The sequence below is a fragment of the Macrobrachium nipponense genome, chromosome 2 (assembly GCF_015104395.2).
Source record: "Macrobrachium nipponense isolate FS-2020 chromosome 2, ASM1510439v2, whole genome shotgun sequence".
Taxonomy (NCBI): Eukaryota; Metazoa; Arthropoda; class Malacostraca; order Decapoda; family Palaemonidae; genus Macrobrachium; species Macrobrachium nipponense.
The window spans coordinates 79,261,325-79,279,612 of record NC_087201.1 but is presented as its reverse complement, the minus strand read 5'-3'; the positions used below and the strand labels follow the sequence as shown (position 1 = coordinate 79,279,612).

Here is an 18,288-nt window from a genome sequence, read left to right as displayed (position 1 = left end):
AATATGCAAGGGTGAGGATGAACAGTTGAGGAGAGGAAAGAGCGAGAACATTGATGGGAGTTCTAGAAGAATGATTGATTTCTAAAAGTGGATAGTGCAGGCCTTGTCGAATATTCATATGGAACCGGGAATTTCCCTCTTTTCAGGAGACTGTAGAGTGTAAAGACCTACGACTGTAAACACTCAAGTGTTCACTATTAAACAGTTATGAGGAGTCTAAAGAGAATAAGTTTGCTGACTAAACAACGGTTTCAGAAATACCTGCGATTAAAGATACAAAGACGCAGTAAGAGGGATTTATGCTAGAGAAGATAGCATATTCACAAACTTTTACACTGAACAGTGAAATCTAAATGAAATTATGGAGACATATGCAAGTGATCCAGTGACACACACACACACACACACACACACGCACAGTTTGATATGAGATCTTCCAAAAGCTGAGCTAATTTACTACTCAACTACACAAGTATTTTCATGAATATAAAACAATGTTGTAAAGGAGAAAAAAAAAAACGGTAAAATGAAAATATGAATTGAATTAAAAGGCAGCACAATATCTGGACTACCATAAGAAACCAAATCAAGATTTTTTCTTGATTATAGACTCATTTTGGAAAAGAAAATAAATTTTTACCAAGAAAAGAACAGGAGGCAAGTTAAAAAAAAAAAAAAAAAAAACGAGATTTCCTCATTTTCAACAGGCACCGCAGACAGGGAAAACGCTGACAATCAAAAGCGGAATTTCCTTCAGACAAATCTCTCTCTCTCTCTCTCTCGTCAAGCTGCTTGTGGTGGCTGTTCCCACCTTGCCCCTAAAGATGCCGCGTCAGGGAGATTAGATCCAGATTAGGTGACTCCTGGAGAAGACTATCAAGGAATTACGACGGACCACATCAGAAAACGAAACTTGGAGCTAATTGTAGATCTTACCACCCACTATAAGGAAACACATTGGTTCTGCTTATGATGTGTTTTTTTTTACCTTTATTATTATCTAATGCTATCAAATTCTTTTGCTTAGACAAGAACTATAAATATGTGAGATAAATACTATCAAGGGGATAAACTTACGAAGGAAAATTAGAAGTCCAACAATAAAACCTGCACTTCTAAAATCAATATTTCCTCTCTCGCAGAGAAACGCATACGAGTCCGCACACACACACACAGAGAGAGAGAGAGAGAGAGAGAGAGAGAGAGAGAGAGAGAGAGAGAGAGAGAGAGGCCCAGGCATTTCGCCTGCATTAGCAAAAATTTCCACTTAGGTGCTCTTAGCACAAAGGGACCGCATTACCCCATTCTTCCTGGCTTCTGCGCCACTGTCCTATAATATCGGAGTGACACCCCCCCTATTGTGTGTGTATGTGTGTGTGTGTGTACGAGAGAGAGAGAGAGAGAGAGAGAGCATTGCCGTCGTCACCCTCACCTTCTGCAGTACGACTATACCTCCGCCCCCACCCCCACACCTCAAACATCCCCATCCTGTTTCGCATACTCTTCTTAACCTTGCCGTAATACATTCTGCCAACAAGCCTGCAGAGACTCAATCTCTAAGAAATAGTGAAAACAGGTTAGGGGACATTGCTCACATTTTTGAGCGTTTCTTCCAAATATCTCAAGAGTAAGTTTTCTCTCCTTTATACATCTCACTTCTTTGTAGCTCATTTGTGAACGGTATTACAATCTGTCAACTTGCTTTCCAATCTATAAATCAAATCCTCCCTACAGTCGTTAAGAAGACGATGTAGTGCTAGTTGCAGAAATGACTAATGCAGGCAGAGCCAGATAGTCGAAAGGGAGAGTACTATTCTTCCGTACGTTTCCGATCCCGCATACAATCTACGTCCTTAAATGTTTGAATTCACTGAGTATTCCGGAGCAAAATGTAGAATGACTCACGAGTAATCCGGCTAAAATACGAGTTCATGAAATCTCATACCTTATTAGACAAATTACACCCAGAAAAATCAATGGCTCCCTTCAGGTGAATAACGTTTTAAAATGACAAAGCCCTCGCTCGACAACCACAAGGCTTCGGTGGGAACAAAGAGCGGGGCACTTTTCATATTGGAAGGATCTTGCCACGAGCAAGCAAACCGGCCTCAGAACTTTTTCCCCCTAAATGAAAGTAGGCAAAAGAGCTAACTTCACCACCAAGGTCACTCTAGAAGTTACAGACGGATGAATGCACATCACCAGAGGTAAATCCAGAGTTAATTATGGCTGAGAGGTTTCTCTACCTACCTGGCTAGTCCTACTTTTGGAACAACAAAAATACAATATTTTATTTACTTTGTAATTGTTGAGTGACTTGAATACACTTCGAAAAATGCTCTCCAATGCAAGCCCAATCTCTCTCAGATACGGATTACGGCATGAATCAGGCTTGATCAACTTTTTCCCATTTGGGGGAATTATACATGAGAAGCAGTAATGACGTGTGTCTTATATTTTAACTGACGCATATTTATCAACATCTTTGGAAAGGCAAATTAAATACCATGGAAATCTAAGTCACTTAGAGTTAACTTCCTTTCACTAAAGAGAACTTCGGCTGCATCAATTCAAGCAATGCACTGCAAACTGTGGGCAATACAAGAAACTCAAAGCTCTGCCAATTCCTGAAACCGACAAAGGCAAGAGACAATTTGACTAATTGACTATGTGGTCCGAAAATAGCTCGAACTGATTTTATAAGCTTTTAAAGGGTAGACATGTGATTGTTATTCATTTACTCAATAACATCTCTTGTCAGAACCTGTTAAACCCTAGAAGAGAAAACGCAGCTAAGAGACACTGATATTGAGTTACTGTAAGAGTGATAATGAAAAAGAAAGCAAAACCAACGACGCGACGTTAATTTTCAATGAACCCCATCTCTTCTAATATCTGCAAAAATACGTTGCACTCAAGATGGAGGGGAAGGGTAGAAAGGGAAGGGTGCTGGGGTCGAGGCACAAGGCGGGAGGGATTAACTCATTAAATCTCCATTGTAATCCACATCGCAAACGTAAAGCACCGCCAACGTTCGAGGACAAGAGGAAAAGACGCAAGAATCATCGTTCGCATCCTCGCCTTGCCTGCGTTCCAGTCAAAGGAGCCAGAGATTACAAAATATACAAGGAAGCGTTGGGGAAGTCACGACAGTCATTAGTTCGATCTCAAAAGTAATACTTTTTTCGAGAAGAATTATGAACTGAAGTGATGACAGAAAAAAATAGAGAACAATACAGGTCCTGAGATTGCTTCTGGAAAATTCGTTCCTCAAAAGCTATACTTGTTGGCAATAGATATCTCGTGAACCCTATCCAAAATTCACTATTCATAACTTGTGGTTGTCAACTTTAAACCACAGACGAATAATGGCTTACCAACACAAACCAAATTCCTCTTTGAATAGAAACTAGAGGTTTTAATTTATTTCAACTGATTATTCTTTCGTTCCTAGCTATTGCATTGCATGGATCTTACAGATTGTCCAAGCTAAAACTTGCGGCTGCATGTAACATGAACTCTTAAAAAAGAAAAAAAAATTGTAACCACTTCCCGTTCCTAAATTCATCGCCCACATTCATTCTTGGTGTTTTTGGCTCCTTCGTTCAATCGTAGGATATCGTGGTACAACAGTAAGTTTTTCTTATTACCTAGTAAATGAAAGTAATATTGCTATTTTCCTTTCAATGACAAATGCCGACATTAGCCTCCTCCAGACAACCTCTTGTTTAACGTGACTAACATCATGTGTATGCTTTACTATTCTACTGCTGCGTCGTTCAACCCCGGTGATTCTCTCTACCCAACAAGCAATCCATGACAAACGCACGAGAATATGAAACTCTGATACAGAAATATAAAAAACGAAGAAATATCAGAACATCTCTAAACATTTATGAAATCCACGGGAGGCTACCAGTGAAGTCTTCCCACTGACAGATGACTGGCAGAGAGAGAGAGAGAGAGAGAGAGAGAGAGAGAGAGAGAGAGAGAGAGAGAGAGAGAGAGAGAGCTTTTGACGAGGAGAAATAATATTCAGTGCCAAAGGTATATGTCCAAGATCAGTACTACTCTACACACTAACGAAATAGAAGACATTATGGATGAGACAAATTTGTGAAAAGACTGAAATGAAAAGATGAACTATTTAATAAGCTTTAATTTATCTGTTATAAGTCTGATAGAACAATGAAGGAAATCGGGAGAACCTCCATAAAAACTGTGCCTGTAACAGAGAAAAGTAAGGAAAAACAATGTGCAAAGAAATTAATTAGCAAGAATGAGAAGTAATCCCAAATCCTTAATAAGTCGTGTTTATACTTCTTAAAATAGATGTCGTGAGATTACTGTCAAGAATGAGCATACCAGATTAGAAGTGATTACTAATTCTTTTAATCAAAACAGGCGATCATTATCTAAACCTCAAAATGAAAAGAGAAGCTTATTCAAAAATGCGATGATCCGCGTGAACCTACCTGGACGAATAGATGTGACGACTGTTTGCGTAATCGCTTAGCACGAACAAATCTTTTAGTGCTCAAGTTGGGTGGGGCATTGAAGAGCAGGTATATAGTAAGTCTCGTTTGTATTCTTCCAGAGACGTCTGTTTTCCGTAAAAAAGAAAAATTTACTTGAGATTTTCACAAACTACGACTTGCAAGCCAGGATTTCCGACCTTCAATTCATGACCACACATACATACACATAGATGAAACCCATCTTAAAAATCACAAATTATAAAACAGACGACTATCGTATCGTTTACTGTCTCGGTCTTACCGAGGAGTCTACAGGATAAATCAAAATATTCCGCAGCGGAATCTCACATTCAGACGCCAACAAACAGAGATGGCAATGAGGTGTACTTCTTTGTCAACCACTCTTTGTTCAGGCATAAGTTTTGAAAATAAATCCATCAATTTCTAAGAACGGCAAGAACTGCGCGGATAAGTTCTGCATTGCTATTCTAAAGACTGCTCATAGTAAAAAAGAATAAAAAATCCGAATAACAAAGCAGTGTTCTTTATGCTCGAACTTTGAATTGTACCTCAAAACACACTAAACTGACGGTTTTTATGTAACTTGCGTCGCTGAAAAACCATCTGTAGATGGCGTTTAATTAAATGTTCCATCAGCCACAAAGAGAAACGTAAATTAATTAAGTCGTCTGCAAAATTTCAGACACAGATCTCGGATTAAAGTTTTATTCGTTTAATTAGAAATAACGTTCCTAAGGCCAGCATGACAAAGAGTAACAGTAGGCAAATATATTCATCAAAAGACTAACCCAAACTCCGCCTTATTTGAAAAATATACCAAACAAACTAAATACTAAAACAGTATTTGCTTTTCAATGTTGCATATTACTACAGGACTGACACATTTCGCTTTTCTTTATCCACGATGCACTGCTTTCAAGTGCTGATTCATTTATTCTTCTTTCGAGATATAATGGTGTGTGGAGAGAGAGAGAGAGAGAGAGAGAGAGAGAGAGAGAGAGAGAGAGAGAGTAAATAAATTTTTCATTTAATTTCTAAAGGAAAACAAGATGAATGTAAATGTAAGATGTGGAGAGAGAAATGTCTCCATGAGGAATATTTCAGCAATAGAGAGTAATCCAAGACGACTTTCATCCCTGGTCGTGATGACCCAATGAGGAAGCTAAAGTCATCATAACACGAACACCAAAACTTCCCGCATCGGATCTTTCCAGGAACGCACATTATAAATCCACAGATTCATTAGCACCGAGTTGCGCACGCACGCACGCGCGCGAGCACACACAGACACACACACATACGTCCTACGCTCAGCTGATTGCGACGCCCTCCCCTAGAGACGATAAATAAGTGGTGGGCGGTGGGAGGGGGGAGGGTTTGGAGAATGCATCCATAATCCACATAAAACTTGCATTATAAGACCACTCTCAAGTGGCGAGAGCGCCTCCACATGTCATCCTTAATGGCGACCAAATCACAAAAGGGATATGCATTTGCTGAATCTCTCTTCCGCAAACAACGAACCAAGATTCAATTACGCAACTTGAGATTCACCGCTCCGGCTGACTCTTAACTTTCGATTCAACAAAGAGGATCCCCGTGGAATTTTTGGAACTGGCTTCCATTCTGTTGCAAGTGTAGGGAGAAGGGCAGGAGGGGAACGAGGAACGAATCCATAAAATGCATGTGTCCTTTCATTCGCTCCCCGGTTCCGCTCCTTGCAACCACACATACTACGTTACGTATGTAGAGCCACATGCACAACATGACGACGACTCTATCTGATACAAGAACACTTTATAAAAATGACATTTCTTTTCTTTCCCCCTCGTGGTGGGTGGCAGCCATCTTTCACATAATACATACTAAAAATTAATTTTAATATAAAATAACCCCCCGTAAAATAACTACATTTCTAAACCTCAAAATCCCACTGCTTCGTGGGCCTAGTCATATAAAAGAGAGGAAAAGTCAGGAGAGTTGGGTCATGTATAATTTGACTTTGCATTATCTCGCTTTTTCTAATGCATCAAGAGAGAGAGAGAGAGAGAGAGAGAGAGAGAGAGAGAGACTCACTTCTCATTAACGTGTTTTTGCTTTCGAAATTTTTATTTTTCAGAAAATTCATTTGACACATGTACCAGTCATGTTATGCATAATATTCACAGGGAAAAATAAAAAAATAAATCAACATAAATGTCAACAAATACATTCAAAGGAGAAGATGAAATATGAGATTAAATAAGACGAACTATCGTCATTTCTGTGATGGTTTAAAGAAATATTTTTTGGAATTTGAACCCCCGTTCGAAGAGGACTAGGCTAGCCAACCGTACCTTCTCTACATTCTCCGTCGCAAGCACGCTACAATACATTTCAAGGCGCCATTTCAGCCACTGTCCCGTCGCGTTCTGCTGCCATCAGCAAACCTCCTATTGTGGGCTTTGATGACAATTTCTTTCATTTCACCGCAAACAAACTCATCTCTCTCCACGACTTTTCCTCCTCTGGGTCTCTCGGCAACCTTTCATTCAAGAGACCCTTCCATCGCTTGGCTGTTCACGAATTGCTTTCACTTCCCAAAATCCAATTTCCAATTTTTTTTTTAACGCGAGACAAGCCACTGTATTTTCCGGTCTGCAAATGATGAGGTTAGAAGCCTACTGCCTCTAGTTGTGCGAATTTTATTGATTCGATAAATCGACTATCTTATATATATATATATATATATATATATATATATATATATATATATACATATATATATGTATATATATACACATATATATATATATATATATATATATATATATATATAATCTGAATAAGGTAATCCAATTTTCAGGTTGAGATGACAACATAATCTATGCTCACACATTATATATATATATATATATATATATATATATATATATATATATATATATATATATATATATATATCATTCGAGCTACAAATGTCCTTCAATATCTAATTCGCTCTACCTCGGAATTGATATATTTTCATATATGTGCCGAGGGCGAATTTTTAGTTGATAATAATTTCGTACCCACCATGGGAATCGAACCACCGTCCAGTGACGGGAAACGAAATCAGAAACGGACAGTGACGCTACCTAGTCCGTTTCTGATTTCGTTTCCCGTCCACTGGACGGTGGTTCGATCCCATGGAGGGGAACGAAATTATTATCACTAAAAATTCCACCTCCATACATATATGAAAATATATCAATTCGGAGGTAGAGCGAATTAGATATTAAAGGACATTTGTGGCTCGAATGATTTATATGAATCACGGTGATGTAATAAGTATTCATATGTATAGATATATATATTAATATATATATATAAATATAAATATTAATAATATATATAGTATAATATATATATAAAATAATTTTATAATATATTATATATATAAAAAATATTTATATAACATATGTGTACTATATATGTACTAGTGTAATAGACCATATTGTCATTTCAACCTGAAAATTAGATTACCTCATTCAAAAATATTCATCCATCCTTTGTAGCTGATGAATTCGAATAATTCTCATTATTTACATTCTGAAAAGACCCGCCTGCAGCATACTCCTGCCATTCGTTTGCACGATCGCAGAGGCGAACGTAAGTATGAGGAATATGGCAGAAAGGAAATGAACTGGTCCTTCATGGTGAAGTGACTCCTTCAGTCATGCACAGTACCTTGTAGTTGTCATGAATAACAACAGAACACATTTACTATTTTGTTTAGAAAGAGATAAACAAATAAAACAAACAGGCGTTTAAAATTCCCTCAAGTTCCTAGTTTCCACTGATTTTCAAGGAAATTCACAACCCATAATGAAGTTAGCTGTACAATTGAAAGAACGGAGGTGAAACAGGGCGAGTGGTTTTCTAATCTATACTATAATACGCCACCAACCAACCCATTAGGAGACGGGCAGAACAGGAAGTTTAGCATTGGGTACCTAGTTGTAACAATCCGCAACTGATTTCAAGCAAAATTAAAATGCAATTGATGACATAGATCTGGAGATGATTATGATCTTGTTGAGGGTCCACGGAACTTTAGAGCAGTGGCTTAGTTCGAATAACACAGAACCAGTTGCCTGGCCAAAAGGAAGGAGGAAACAGGAGTGATGAGAAAACAAAAGAAATTCACGGGCAGGAAATAGTTACACTTCCTGTAATGTTCGTACGTATATAAAATCACTATTCGTACTAATGAAGGTGCGCTGTAACTTATGTAGGAAAATTGCGCGATACCTCTAAGGGCCAGGAATTTTGCCGACACAACCAGACCAACAATATATATCAAATACAATATATATATACATATATATATATATATATATATATATATATATATATATATATATATATATATATATCAAATCCATACATGTACATATACATATATATATATATATATATATATATATATATATATATATAATATATATGTGTGTGTGTGTGTGTGTGTGTGTGTGTGTGTGTGTGTGTGTGTGAAGGAAAAATGGCGAGGCCAAAGGAAGGCGAGGGAGGCTGTACTCACCTGTTGGCCTCCTCGAGAGCAGCGAGCAACTTCAGGTCATCGGAGGAAGGGTCGGCCTTAGTTTCAGCCGCTTGAGTTGTGGTGGCGGTGGTGTTGTTGTTGTTATTGTTGTTGTTGTGCTGGAGGACCACGTCCGGCGCACTCATGGCTGCGGTGAGGGCGTCGGGTGAGGGCGGACCCCCGACGCTGGAGGCCGAACTCTTCCGAGACGAGCAGATGCTCGAGGTGGAGCTCTTCCTCGAGGAACAGATGCTGGAGGCGGAACTTTTGCGGCTGCTGGAGCGGCTGCTGTTCACGCTGCTGCTGGCGCTGCTGGTGCCCGAAGCTGCTCCAGAAATGCCGCTGTCGCCCTCACATCTGCCGACAAACACGGGCGGAAATTAGACACTTATGCAATGGACGGAATGCTCTCACAAATGGCTCTTATTTATTCATTAGTATAGTAGTAGTAGTAGTAGTAGTAGTAGTATGACAAACAATAAAAATGTAAATATTGACAGCAGTAGTAAATCAGATGTAACTAAACTACAACAAATACACCAATCAACCTCATCAGCAAAAATGCATAAAATTTACTGGTGTCAATAATTAAGGTCATATTATATTTGGTTAATGAACTAAATTAAATTTCAAAATCATGCTCAACTACTCAGTTTTGATACCATTAGAGACAAATTGTTCATTCACTTCCCCTATAACGCTGACGTTAAAATCCATACCTAATAGGTTAGAAATCTTAGTTGGAACCACTTTGCAGTATCCAAAATGTCTTCAGTCATATAAATGACGGAATAACCTAGAGACAGGTTTTTTTTTTCAAATATGCATCTCGTGATTTGACTCCGCCTTTTATTTCAATTCCCTTCTTTCAAACTATTTCCTACTTCTGAAAATTAAGCTCCGACCGGCGTGTCAACTCCAGTTCCAGAGCATGATAGCAACAGAATATTTAAGAACAGTAAGAGAGAGAGAGAGAGAGAGAGAGAGAGAGAGAGAGAGAGAGAGAGAGAGAGAGAGAGAGAGAGAGAGAGAGAGAGCATAATCCCACTGAAATCTTGCCAATCTTGACGACAACTTGCGTAGGGAGCGCCCCTCGGTCGCCATAAAATTCTTTATGGGCGCCGACTTCACAGGACAGCCTATAAGCAAGTGATCAACAGAGCAAACATGCATGCAAGACAAGAAGGAGGAGGACTGGGTCGTGAAATCAGTCTTTATTTTTGGGGCCACGAGTGACAGTGTTTTAATACTCAACATCCTAGAAGTGTTTTACTCGTTCAGAAAAAATCGACTTATGGCTGGAATTGATTCTACACGTCCAACATGTGCATGAAAGCATTACCCGCAATTTAAATCTGTGCGCTTATATAGTATGTCTTTGTGGAGCAGCGTTAGGTTCGCTTTTGTTAGGTCCGTGGAATTCTCCAACTGCCGCTTACCAGTCCACACAGCTGTCAATGGAGGGAACGAGTAAAAAAGTGTGGGCTAGCAACCTCATTCCTATAAACAAGCTGTAAAACTGGGAAGCTATAGCCATCGGATGTCAGTCCCTCCCAAAATCTAGGAGAGAAAAGGCTAATACTGGAAAAAGGCTATATTTAGTAGTATAGCCTAGTATATTCATATATGCTTTAAATATATCATATATATATATATATATATATATATATATATATATATATATATATATAAGATAGATAGACAGACAGATATAAATACGAATAAAGTGAACTTTCAACGCTGAAATATCCAGCGAAATCCTTCTAATTTCCCTTCTTGGCTATCATGGGCCATTTCGCATTCTCTCCTTCCATGTCATTCCTAGAGAGCACCTCACATTCCTTCGCTGGAACGCCCGCAATTCCACCTAAATGTCACTGGAACGAAAAGGGCGCGAAAGATCTGCCGGCGCTGACGTCGATGATTGTCATTAATTCAACGTCAGGCTCTTCAGTCTATTCACGCAAAAGGACAGTCGTGTCTTATTCGATTTGAGAGCTATACAAGGTCAGGGATCTACCCTGCTTTAGAGAGCTGCTGACTTGCCCTGGTGTTACCCATCATGAGTTATCTCAGGCGAATAGATGACGAGGTAAGAAGAAAAATGTCCTTCCCCAAACTCCTCGAGAAAACCAAACGACCGATCGCGATGCGATGATGGGACATTTTGACAGTTCGCTCATCAAACTGACGACTGATGACAGCGAATGGAATGGAAGGCAGCAACTCATGACAAGCAATCCCTTGCTGTAGGCGATAATTAAAACAAGGCAGGTGAAATGCATGCCATGTCAAGCGTCGTACCAAAGCCAAATGTCACTCGACATGAATTCATAATGATCGCCCTCAGATCACTGACGAATTGTCCTTAATTTGATTAATTATCTGCGAATAATGTCAGCCATTTCTCAGTAAGTAACTCCACTAAAAACACCAAAGATGTAATACTGATGTCTCAGTGGTAACACGTTTACATGACTGGGCAAAAATACACTAATATCAATGACGTCAACGAATAACTGCAATAAAACATGGTGAAGAATTGTCCACAACAAAGCATCAGTCTCACAAGGAAAGGCCGTGCAAAAGAACTCCTCACTTTTGGATGAAAAGATTCAGCCAAAATGTGAGAATTTTTTAAAGTTTACATGAATATCCACATCGAGAGTCAGTACATAGGCAATAAAAAGTTCTAGGAACAAAAGAATGAGAAGTTTCATAAATTCAAGACTAAGACATTACCAGACAATCACTAAGTTTAGCAGAGAACGATAAACTCTCTTTGACGTAACCACCGCCACTGCTCAAAAAGTATAGGTTACAATAAAGTGTCGTAAGTATTTGGTACATTAGACGGGGTAGGGTACTGACCTTCAGTACAACAGCAACTGATTTACAAAACTGCAATGCTGTCATCCAAGGTCTATAAGTACTTCAAGAATGGTCAAGCCTGCCAGACAGCAACGTGAATGAAAAGAAAGGATACGATACGGAGCCTCCTACAACGTCATTCGTAATCGCAGTTGACAGATTTAAACCCAATCTCGTACAACGTTAATCCACACTCTAACAACTTCAAACTCTATTTGCCGGAGGATCAAAATTTTTGCTATCAAGGCGCTATGATAAAATGATCATACTTCTGGAATAAACCAAATACATTTACAATAAACAAAAAAGCAGGACAACTTTTTCTTAAATACATCAAGTATCGGAATCCTCTCTCTCTCTCTCTCTCTCTCTCTCTCTCTCTCTCTCTCTCTCTCTCTCTCTCTCTCTCTCTCCCCTCCCTTCCCCTCTCCTCTCTCAAAAATTTACAGCACAAACCACATCCATCTACAGGACAATAGGCTAAATAATTCTCACTAGAAACAAGCTTTATCATCATTATATTAAGAATCATATGGGATTCATCATAACTAATCGCAGAACACATTCAGGCAATTGTTTTCTTTGCACTAACACTGGCCCTTACACTCACTAACACTCTGGAGCGATTCCTTGTCTGATCTACTTAAATCAAGCTAAACCTACACAATGTCCAAACTCCTGTATCATCCTCATTATCCCAATTGTCTCATCTCCTCATACTTTATTTCTCTTCTTATTTCAAATATACACTGCAAACAATTCTAACAGATTTCAAACTATAATTCTGAATCAGCATTTCTGACTTAAAGGCTCAATGAACTGCCAAAAATACTATTCGCATTCTCAATCTTTGCTCACTAAGACTCGGGTATTATATCTGAATAATTTATCGATGCGAACAACAACAGTTTCCTGTGCTTAGTGAAATTACAAAGAAAAAATTTCAATGCTTCTCCACTGCGTCACACTATGGTACAATAGAATATGTATACAGTAAATGCATTCAATGAATCCGTCGTTTTCCAGTATTTTCAAAGGTGAATGGTTACGAATCAATCAGTCAAGTTTTTCATATGAAAAACAATAAACCATAACAGCAGCAAAAGAAAGACAATCCATATGCCGCGATTCAAGTGCATAGTCTCTCTCTCTCTCTCTCTCTCTCTCTCTCTCTCTCTCTCTCTCTCTCTCTCTCTCTCTCTCTCCACTGCATTGTCCTCCTTGATTAAATTCCATGATCCTGCCTGAACATTATATATAACTAACCGACACTAATGCAGAAACGTTGACCATATGAACTCGATCATGAAGGTGTACTGTACATAAATCTTATTGATCTCATCACTGAAGTACTCCCAATTCACTTGCGGGGTTACCCAACCCCCAATAGATTTACAAAACACGCCAAAGAGAGGGAGGGAGGGGAGAGCAGCACGGGAAAAATAGCAATAAAAGAAAAAAAAAGAGGGATCACTAGTACGGCCGAAAAAAAAGTGGCGAAACCCAATTAATCGCCCTCTAAAAATAGCGAAATAGGAAGTACTCGAGCGAGCGAACAAATAGACCTTGCGGCCTCATTTCACAACTCAAATACTGGTGCATTAATTAACGCTCTGAAGTAATTGCCTCTGCCCGGCTATAACCAATACTCAGGGCCTCTCAGAGGCTTCCTCTCCCGTGTCAACATCATCTCGTCTCGCAAGACTTTTTTTCTCTCTCACAATGACGACAAAAGTTAATTTGATCAAATATTGAAAAGAACCCAGGCTCACCACCAATTCATTTCATTTCAACTTATTTTATTTACTTTGCATTGCTAAAGATTTGGTTCACTTTCTGAGCCTTCTAGGCTAAGCAGATCAGTGCTTTATCTAGCATCGATAACAGTATTGTACTCGATCATATACATGAATACTGCTTGATAAGTAACATCGATTCACAACGTTAGTTTTATCTGTATTGTTCTGAAGACTTCACTCAAGGAATTTGTTGACGATGCTACTAATACTGATACTAATACCACCACTATACTACTACTGCTATTAGTGAAATGAGTAAAATTAAACAATTTGAATCCCCACTGTTACTACCACCCATGCAACCACGTGCCCCAGTAATAAAAAATACCATCATCATCAATATTAATACAGATGATTTTCTTCAAAAAAATGGATAATATTCATTAGCAACAAACACCACGATACAAAAACGGAAAGAGCGTTACCAGAAACCCAAATACATCAACGTTTCAGATTTCTTTCATTACATCAAACATCCCAATTAAATCGAGGAAATTAAATACATTGTATAAAACTAGAAAGGTTTCATCAACTGAACTGCCATAAAAATAAAAGTATTCAAATTGAAAGGCGGCTTCGTAACAAGAGAAACAAAAGACAATTTCTGTAAAACTACATTTTTTAATAAGTACTTCAGTAAAACTACATTTTTTAATAAGTACTTCAGTAAAACTACATTTTTTAATAAGTACTTCAGTAAAACTACATTTTTTAATAAGTACTTCAGTATTCTACGGTATCGAGCTTACAATTCGGGCTGTGTTGAAACATGGGGAAGGTACACGAGTATAAGTCTTTTATTAGCTCTTATTAACAAGAGAAGATTATGCAATATAAATATTTCACAGCTGGATTTAGGTGACTGGATCCTCCAATTTCAACCAATGCCAGATAGCGTTAAATAAAAAAAATTAAATTGTCAGTATTCAGAATTGTTCTCTTTTTGTTGTCTTTTCTCCTTATAATCTATTAACGACAACAAAACACCGTAACACAAAATCAATTAAGAATATAATAGAAATAAAAACTTCGTACCAAATATATTCGGGGGAACATCCCAACCTTACGATTTCCACTTGTCATCAGAGCCTCCTAAAGCCGTGAATTCTCTCTATCACACGAATAACTTGATTCCTTGAAAGACCGACCTTTCACACACCGGAGAGAATTGTAGGCGCATACACAGACATACTGTGAAATTATTAAATAAACTAATCTTAAGTGAATAAATAAAAATACTTGACAATTGATTTAAGGATAAAACTCCGCCAAACAGAAATCCGATAAGATTTCACAAAAACAGAAAAAAATGATCAAATTGCACATCTTTGAACCACTACGAGACTCAGCATCTTTTAAATACGTTATAAATAGTCATTTATGTGAGAGAGAAAACATGACTAGTGCTAGTCATCGTCTTAGAAGAGTACAGAAGTTGACACTGGAAGCATAGACTGATGAAAGCGCCAAAATCACCCAATTCGCAAATGTGGCCTGTGCGAACAGTCATGGTGACAAACAAACAGTAGTAGAGCATTTTCCTCCAGTGGCAGGTTTGGGACTTCACAAAACATTTAGAGAAAACCGATTCAACGACACAAAATCACTTCTCCTAAAAATAAAAGACTTCTCACTTTTAAGCTGAAAATGTTCGTTTTCCGTGAATGACAAGGTTAAGCGTTCTTCATATCAGCAGTAGTTTTATAAATCAAAGGTATGGCGTCAATCAAATAAAAAAATATTACAAAATAATAAAAAAATTCATTTACAATTAGTGTTCTAAGCAAAGAAAGCCTTGGAAAAGGGAATGAAAAGGACATGCAAAACATTTCAAAGCTTTTATTGAACAAATCGGCGATACTGAAATTCAAAAGCTACGCTCGAACATCATACCGAGTGAATGGAGGACCAGCAGAAAATGACAAAAGATGTTTTTCGGGAGCGGACAAAACGATAGAAAAAATAGAGATTATCAGGAAACTGCTCAAAGCGTATTTCTATCAATCCGGGGAGGGGGTGGGAGGAAGGGGAGGAGGGTAAGCCCACATGCCAAAAGGGAAGCTTCAGACCAACGCGATGAACATGCATCGGTTATTTCTTAGCAGCGGGGCATGGCCTGGCACAGCTGGATAGAGTGGGTGACAAAGACAAAAGAGAGAGAGAGAGAGAGAGAGAGAGAGAGAGAGAGAGAGAGAGAGAGAGAGCTTTTGCTAGCGTTCTCTTGCATTCGGAGACCTACTCGAGGTTCCTGTTTTCATCAAGCATGGTGTAGGTGGTCTTCATAAGGCGCCTGACCCGGGTCAAGGGTGAAGTAGGTTTTCCTCCGCATGGATACGCAAACGGACTGGGGCTCGAACGTGGGCTAAAGTGAGCGGCACTAGAACGGGGCAGATAGGGGTCGCACCTCCTTGCCCCATAAGAGGGTAGACAAGTAGTAGTAGTAGTAGCAGCAGCAGTGGAGGGCGCAGGGCAAGTTGAGGGTGAAGAAGAGGAGGAGGAGGAGGAGGAGGTGTGAGATAAAGCCGTCTCGGTACTAGGGACCTTGCCAATGCACTGCAACAGCATGTTGGTAAATGAAACATCGAATTGTCTTTTTGAGGTCGGGGATCACAATTACTTTTCACGTCTTTCCTTCCTTTTCCTTTTCCGTCTCTTTCTCAGACGGTCGGCGACTGCGGGATCTCCGTTGACCTCGGACACCAGAGATCTGCGGCCCACACCTTCTGGCACTCTGTGGTGCCGGGAACGGAGCGCTCAAGTCGCGTCCTCTGTTTTTCATGAGATTAGTTCACACCAATTCCGCAAGCAAGCGTCACGTACTCACAAGCACCATCATGGCCAACGGGTCAAGATACGAACAACGGTCCCTGAAAACAACTTAAAATCACTAAATCAACATCAATATCATCCCAACGCTGGTCGTGACGTTTCTATGCAGCATCCAGCCGAGCTTTCAGATCAGCTGATGGAACCCTTCCTTCCTCTCTCTCTCTCTCTCTCTTTCTCTCTCGCTCTCTCCCCCACCCGGCTCCCCTCCCTCTCTCTCTCTCTATCTCTCGGCGCGACCTCCGTGGCTGTTCAGCACGGCAGAAAATCCAGCATCACCGTTCTGCGTTCTAAGGAGCTATATCGGATAGGAATCTACGGTACAGCTACCACACAAACAACATAGAACCATTAATTCTACGACGACGTGGGCTAAACAGTTCTACGACTACATGTAGTTCTTAGGGATGACAAACATAACAAGAACAACAACTAACAACAAAGGAAACTTGTTCTCTAACCTCACCTACCAGTCAAAGTCTATCTGCCCCATCCAGTCATCTCTCAAAAGCTAAACCCCCAGAGGGGCTATCCTCGTGTTAGGGCCAATTTCGGAACCGATAAAAAATCTGAATTTTGACGGGGTCAGGTGGAGCTCCTCTCTCTGTCAAAGTGTCACTCACTCACGAAGAACTTAGCGAGAGCAACATGAATGTTATCAGATGTCGAATGGACAGACTTCACCGAAGTATAACGGGAAACATACAAATGAGGGAAAACTTCTGCCACCAACACTACTTATCAACATCACACGAGAACAAAATGAAATGAATCCCCAAGAGTTCTTCTACTTCCAACGTCTGGATATAATCGTTTCCAGCGACTACTTCCAAGGGGGTCACCAACACCACCTGCACAGCCTCAGTTCAATTTCCAGTCACAAACAGAGCCTGGAAGCCCAATTTCGAGAGAGAAAATAGGGGAATGCAGGCAGTGACTCCCCTCCCACAGGCTTCCAGGAGAGACTGTTTGTTGCGAGAGGAAGACTTGTCTGGCACTACTACCATCATTCCAGATTCCCCGTTCCACGTCTACGAGGCAAAGACCATAACAAAGCGCCTCCGCAGAGTCCAGACAGAGAACGACGCTGTTCTTGTAACAGTGGCAATAACAGCCCCTCTACGGTAAGCTTCTGCTGAACATGGCAGTCAATCAGTCAAAAGATGAAGTGAAAGAACGAGAGATTTACGGTTTCATAATCATCGGGGGACTTTGTGCATCTGGCAAAGGCTTTCACGGAACTCGCTCAGCACACATTGCTGAAAGCTTCTCAGACCAACAGCTTTCCAGAAATGGAAATAAGGCAATTCTTGAAAGCAAGCTCTGTATGCAAGGTAAACGAGACGCGGTGTGCCATGACAGCAATGGTACTGAAGTAAACAGGCTGTTAAACATGCCAGGTGCCTTTGCAGAAGTACGACAAAGCATCGAAAAAGCCAAGTATCATCGTGCGTCCGGCAACTTGCAAGCGCAGCCTCAGTGCCGCTTACAAGAGACGGTCGATGGTGCCACGCGTCAGAATACTTCCCCAACATCCGCCGGCACAGACTTCGACACCATTTTATATTTGCATCTCTGCTTCGCAACACCTTTTGAAATCATCGAATACGACTGATACCTCGCTCATTTTCGCTAAATGATCCAGACATTTCACATTCATAAATCTTCATTTCGACTTAGAGCCAGCGGGAATCTTACGATAAAAAACACGAACAAACACGAAGCAGCCATC

General features: G+C 39.8%; 1 protein-coding gene across 11 annotated transcripts in view; it reads right to left on the bottom strand.

The window, feature by feature from the left end:
• LOC135220695 (ecotropic viral integration site 5 ortholog-like) overlaps positions 1–18,288 on the bottom strand; it is a 431,521-nt gene that overhangs the window by 178,937 nt on the left and 234,296 nt on the right. For 7 of the 11 annotated variants that reach the window (XM_064258078.1, XM_064258079.1, XM_064258080.1 and 4 more), the window contains one exon: positions 9,061–9,417. In XM_064258078.1, the coding sequence (XP_064114148.1) occupies positions 9,061–9,417 (357 nt within the window). Of the gene's footprint in view, positions 1–9,060; positions 9,418–15,969; positions 16,311–17,022; positions 17,660–18,288 lie in introns of those variants that run through there. The other 4 variants (XM_064258077.1, XM_064258083.1, XM_064258088.1 and 1 more) reach the window with 3 other exon arrangements.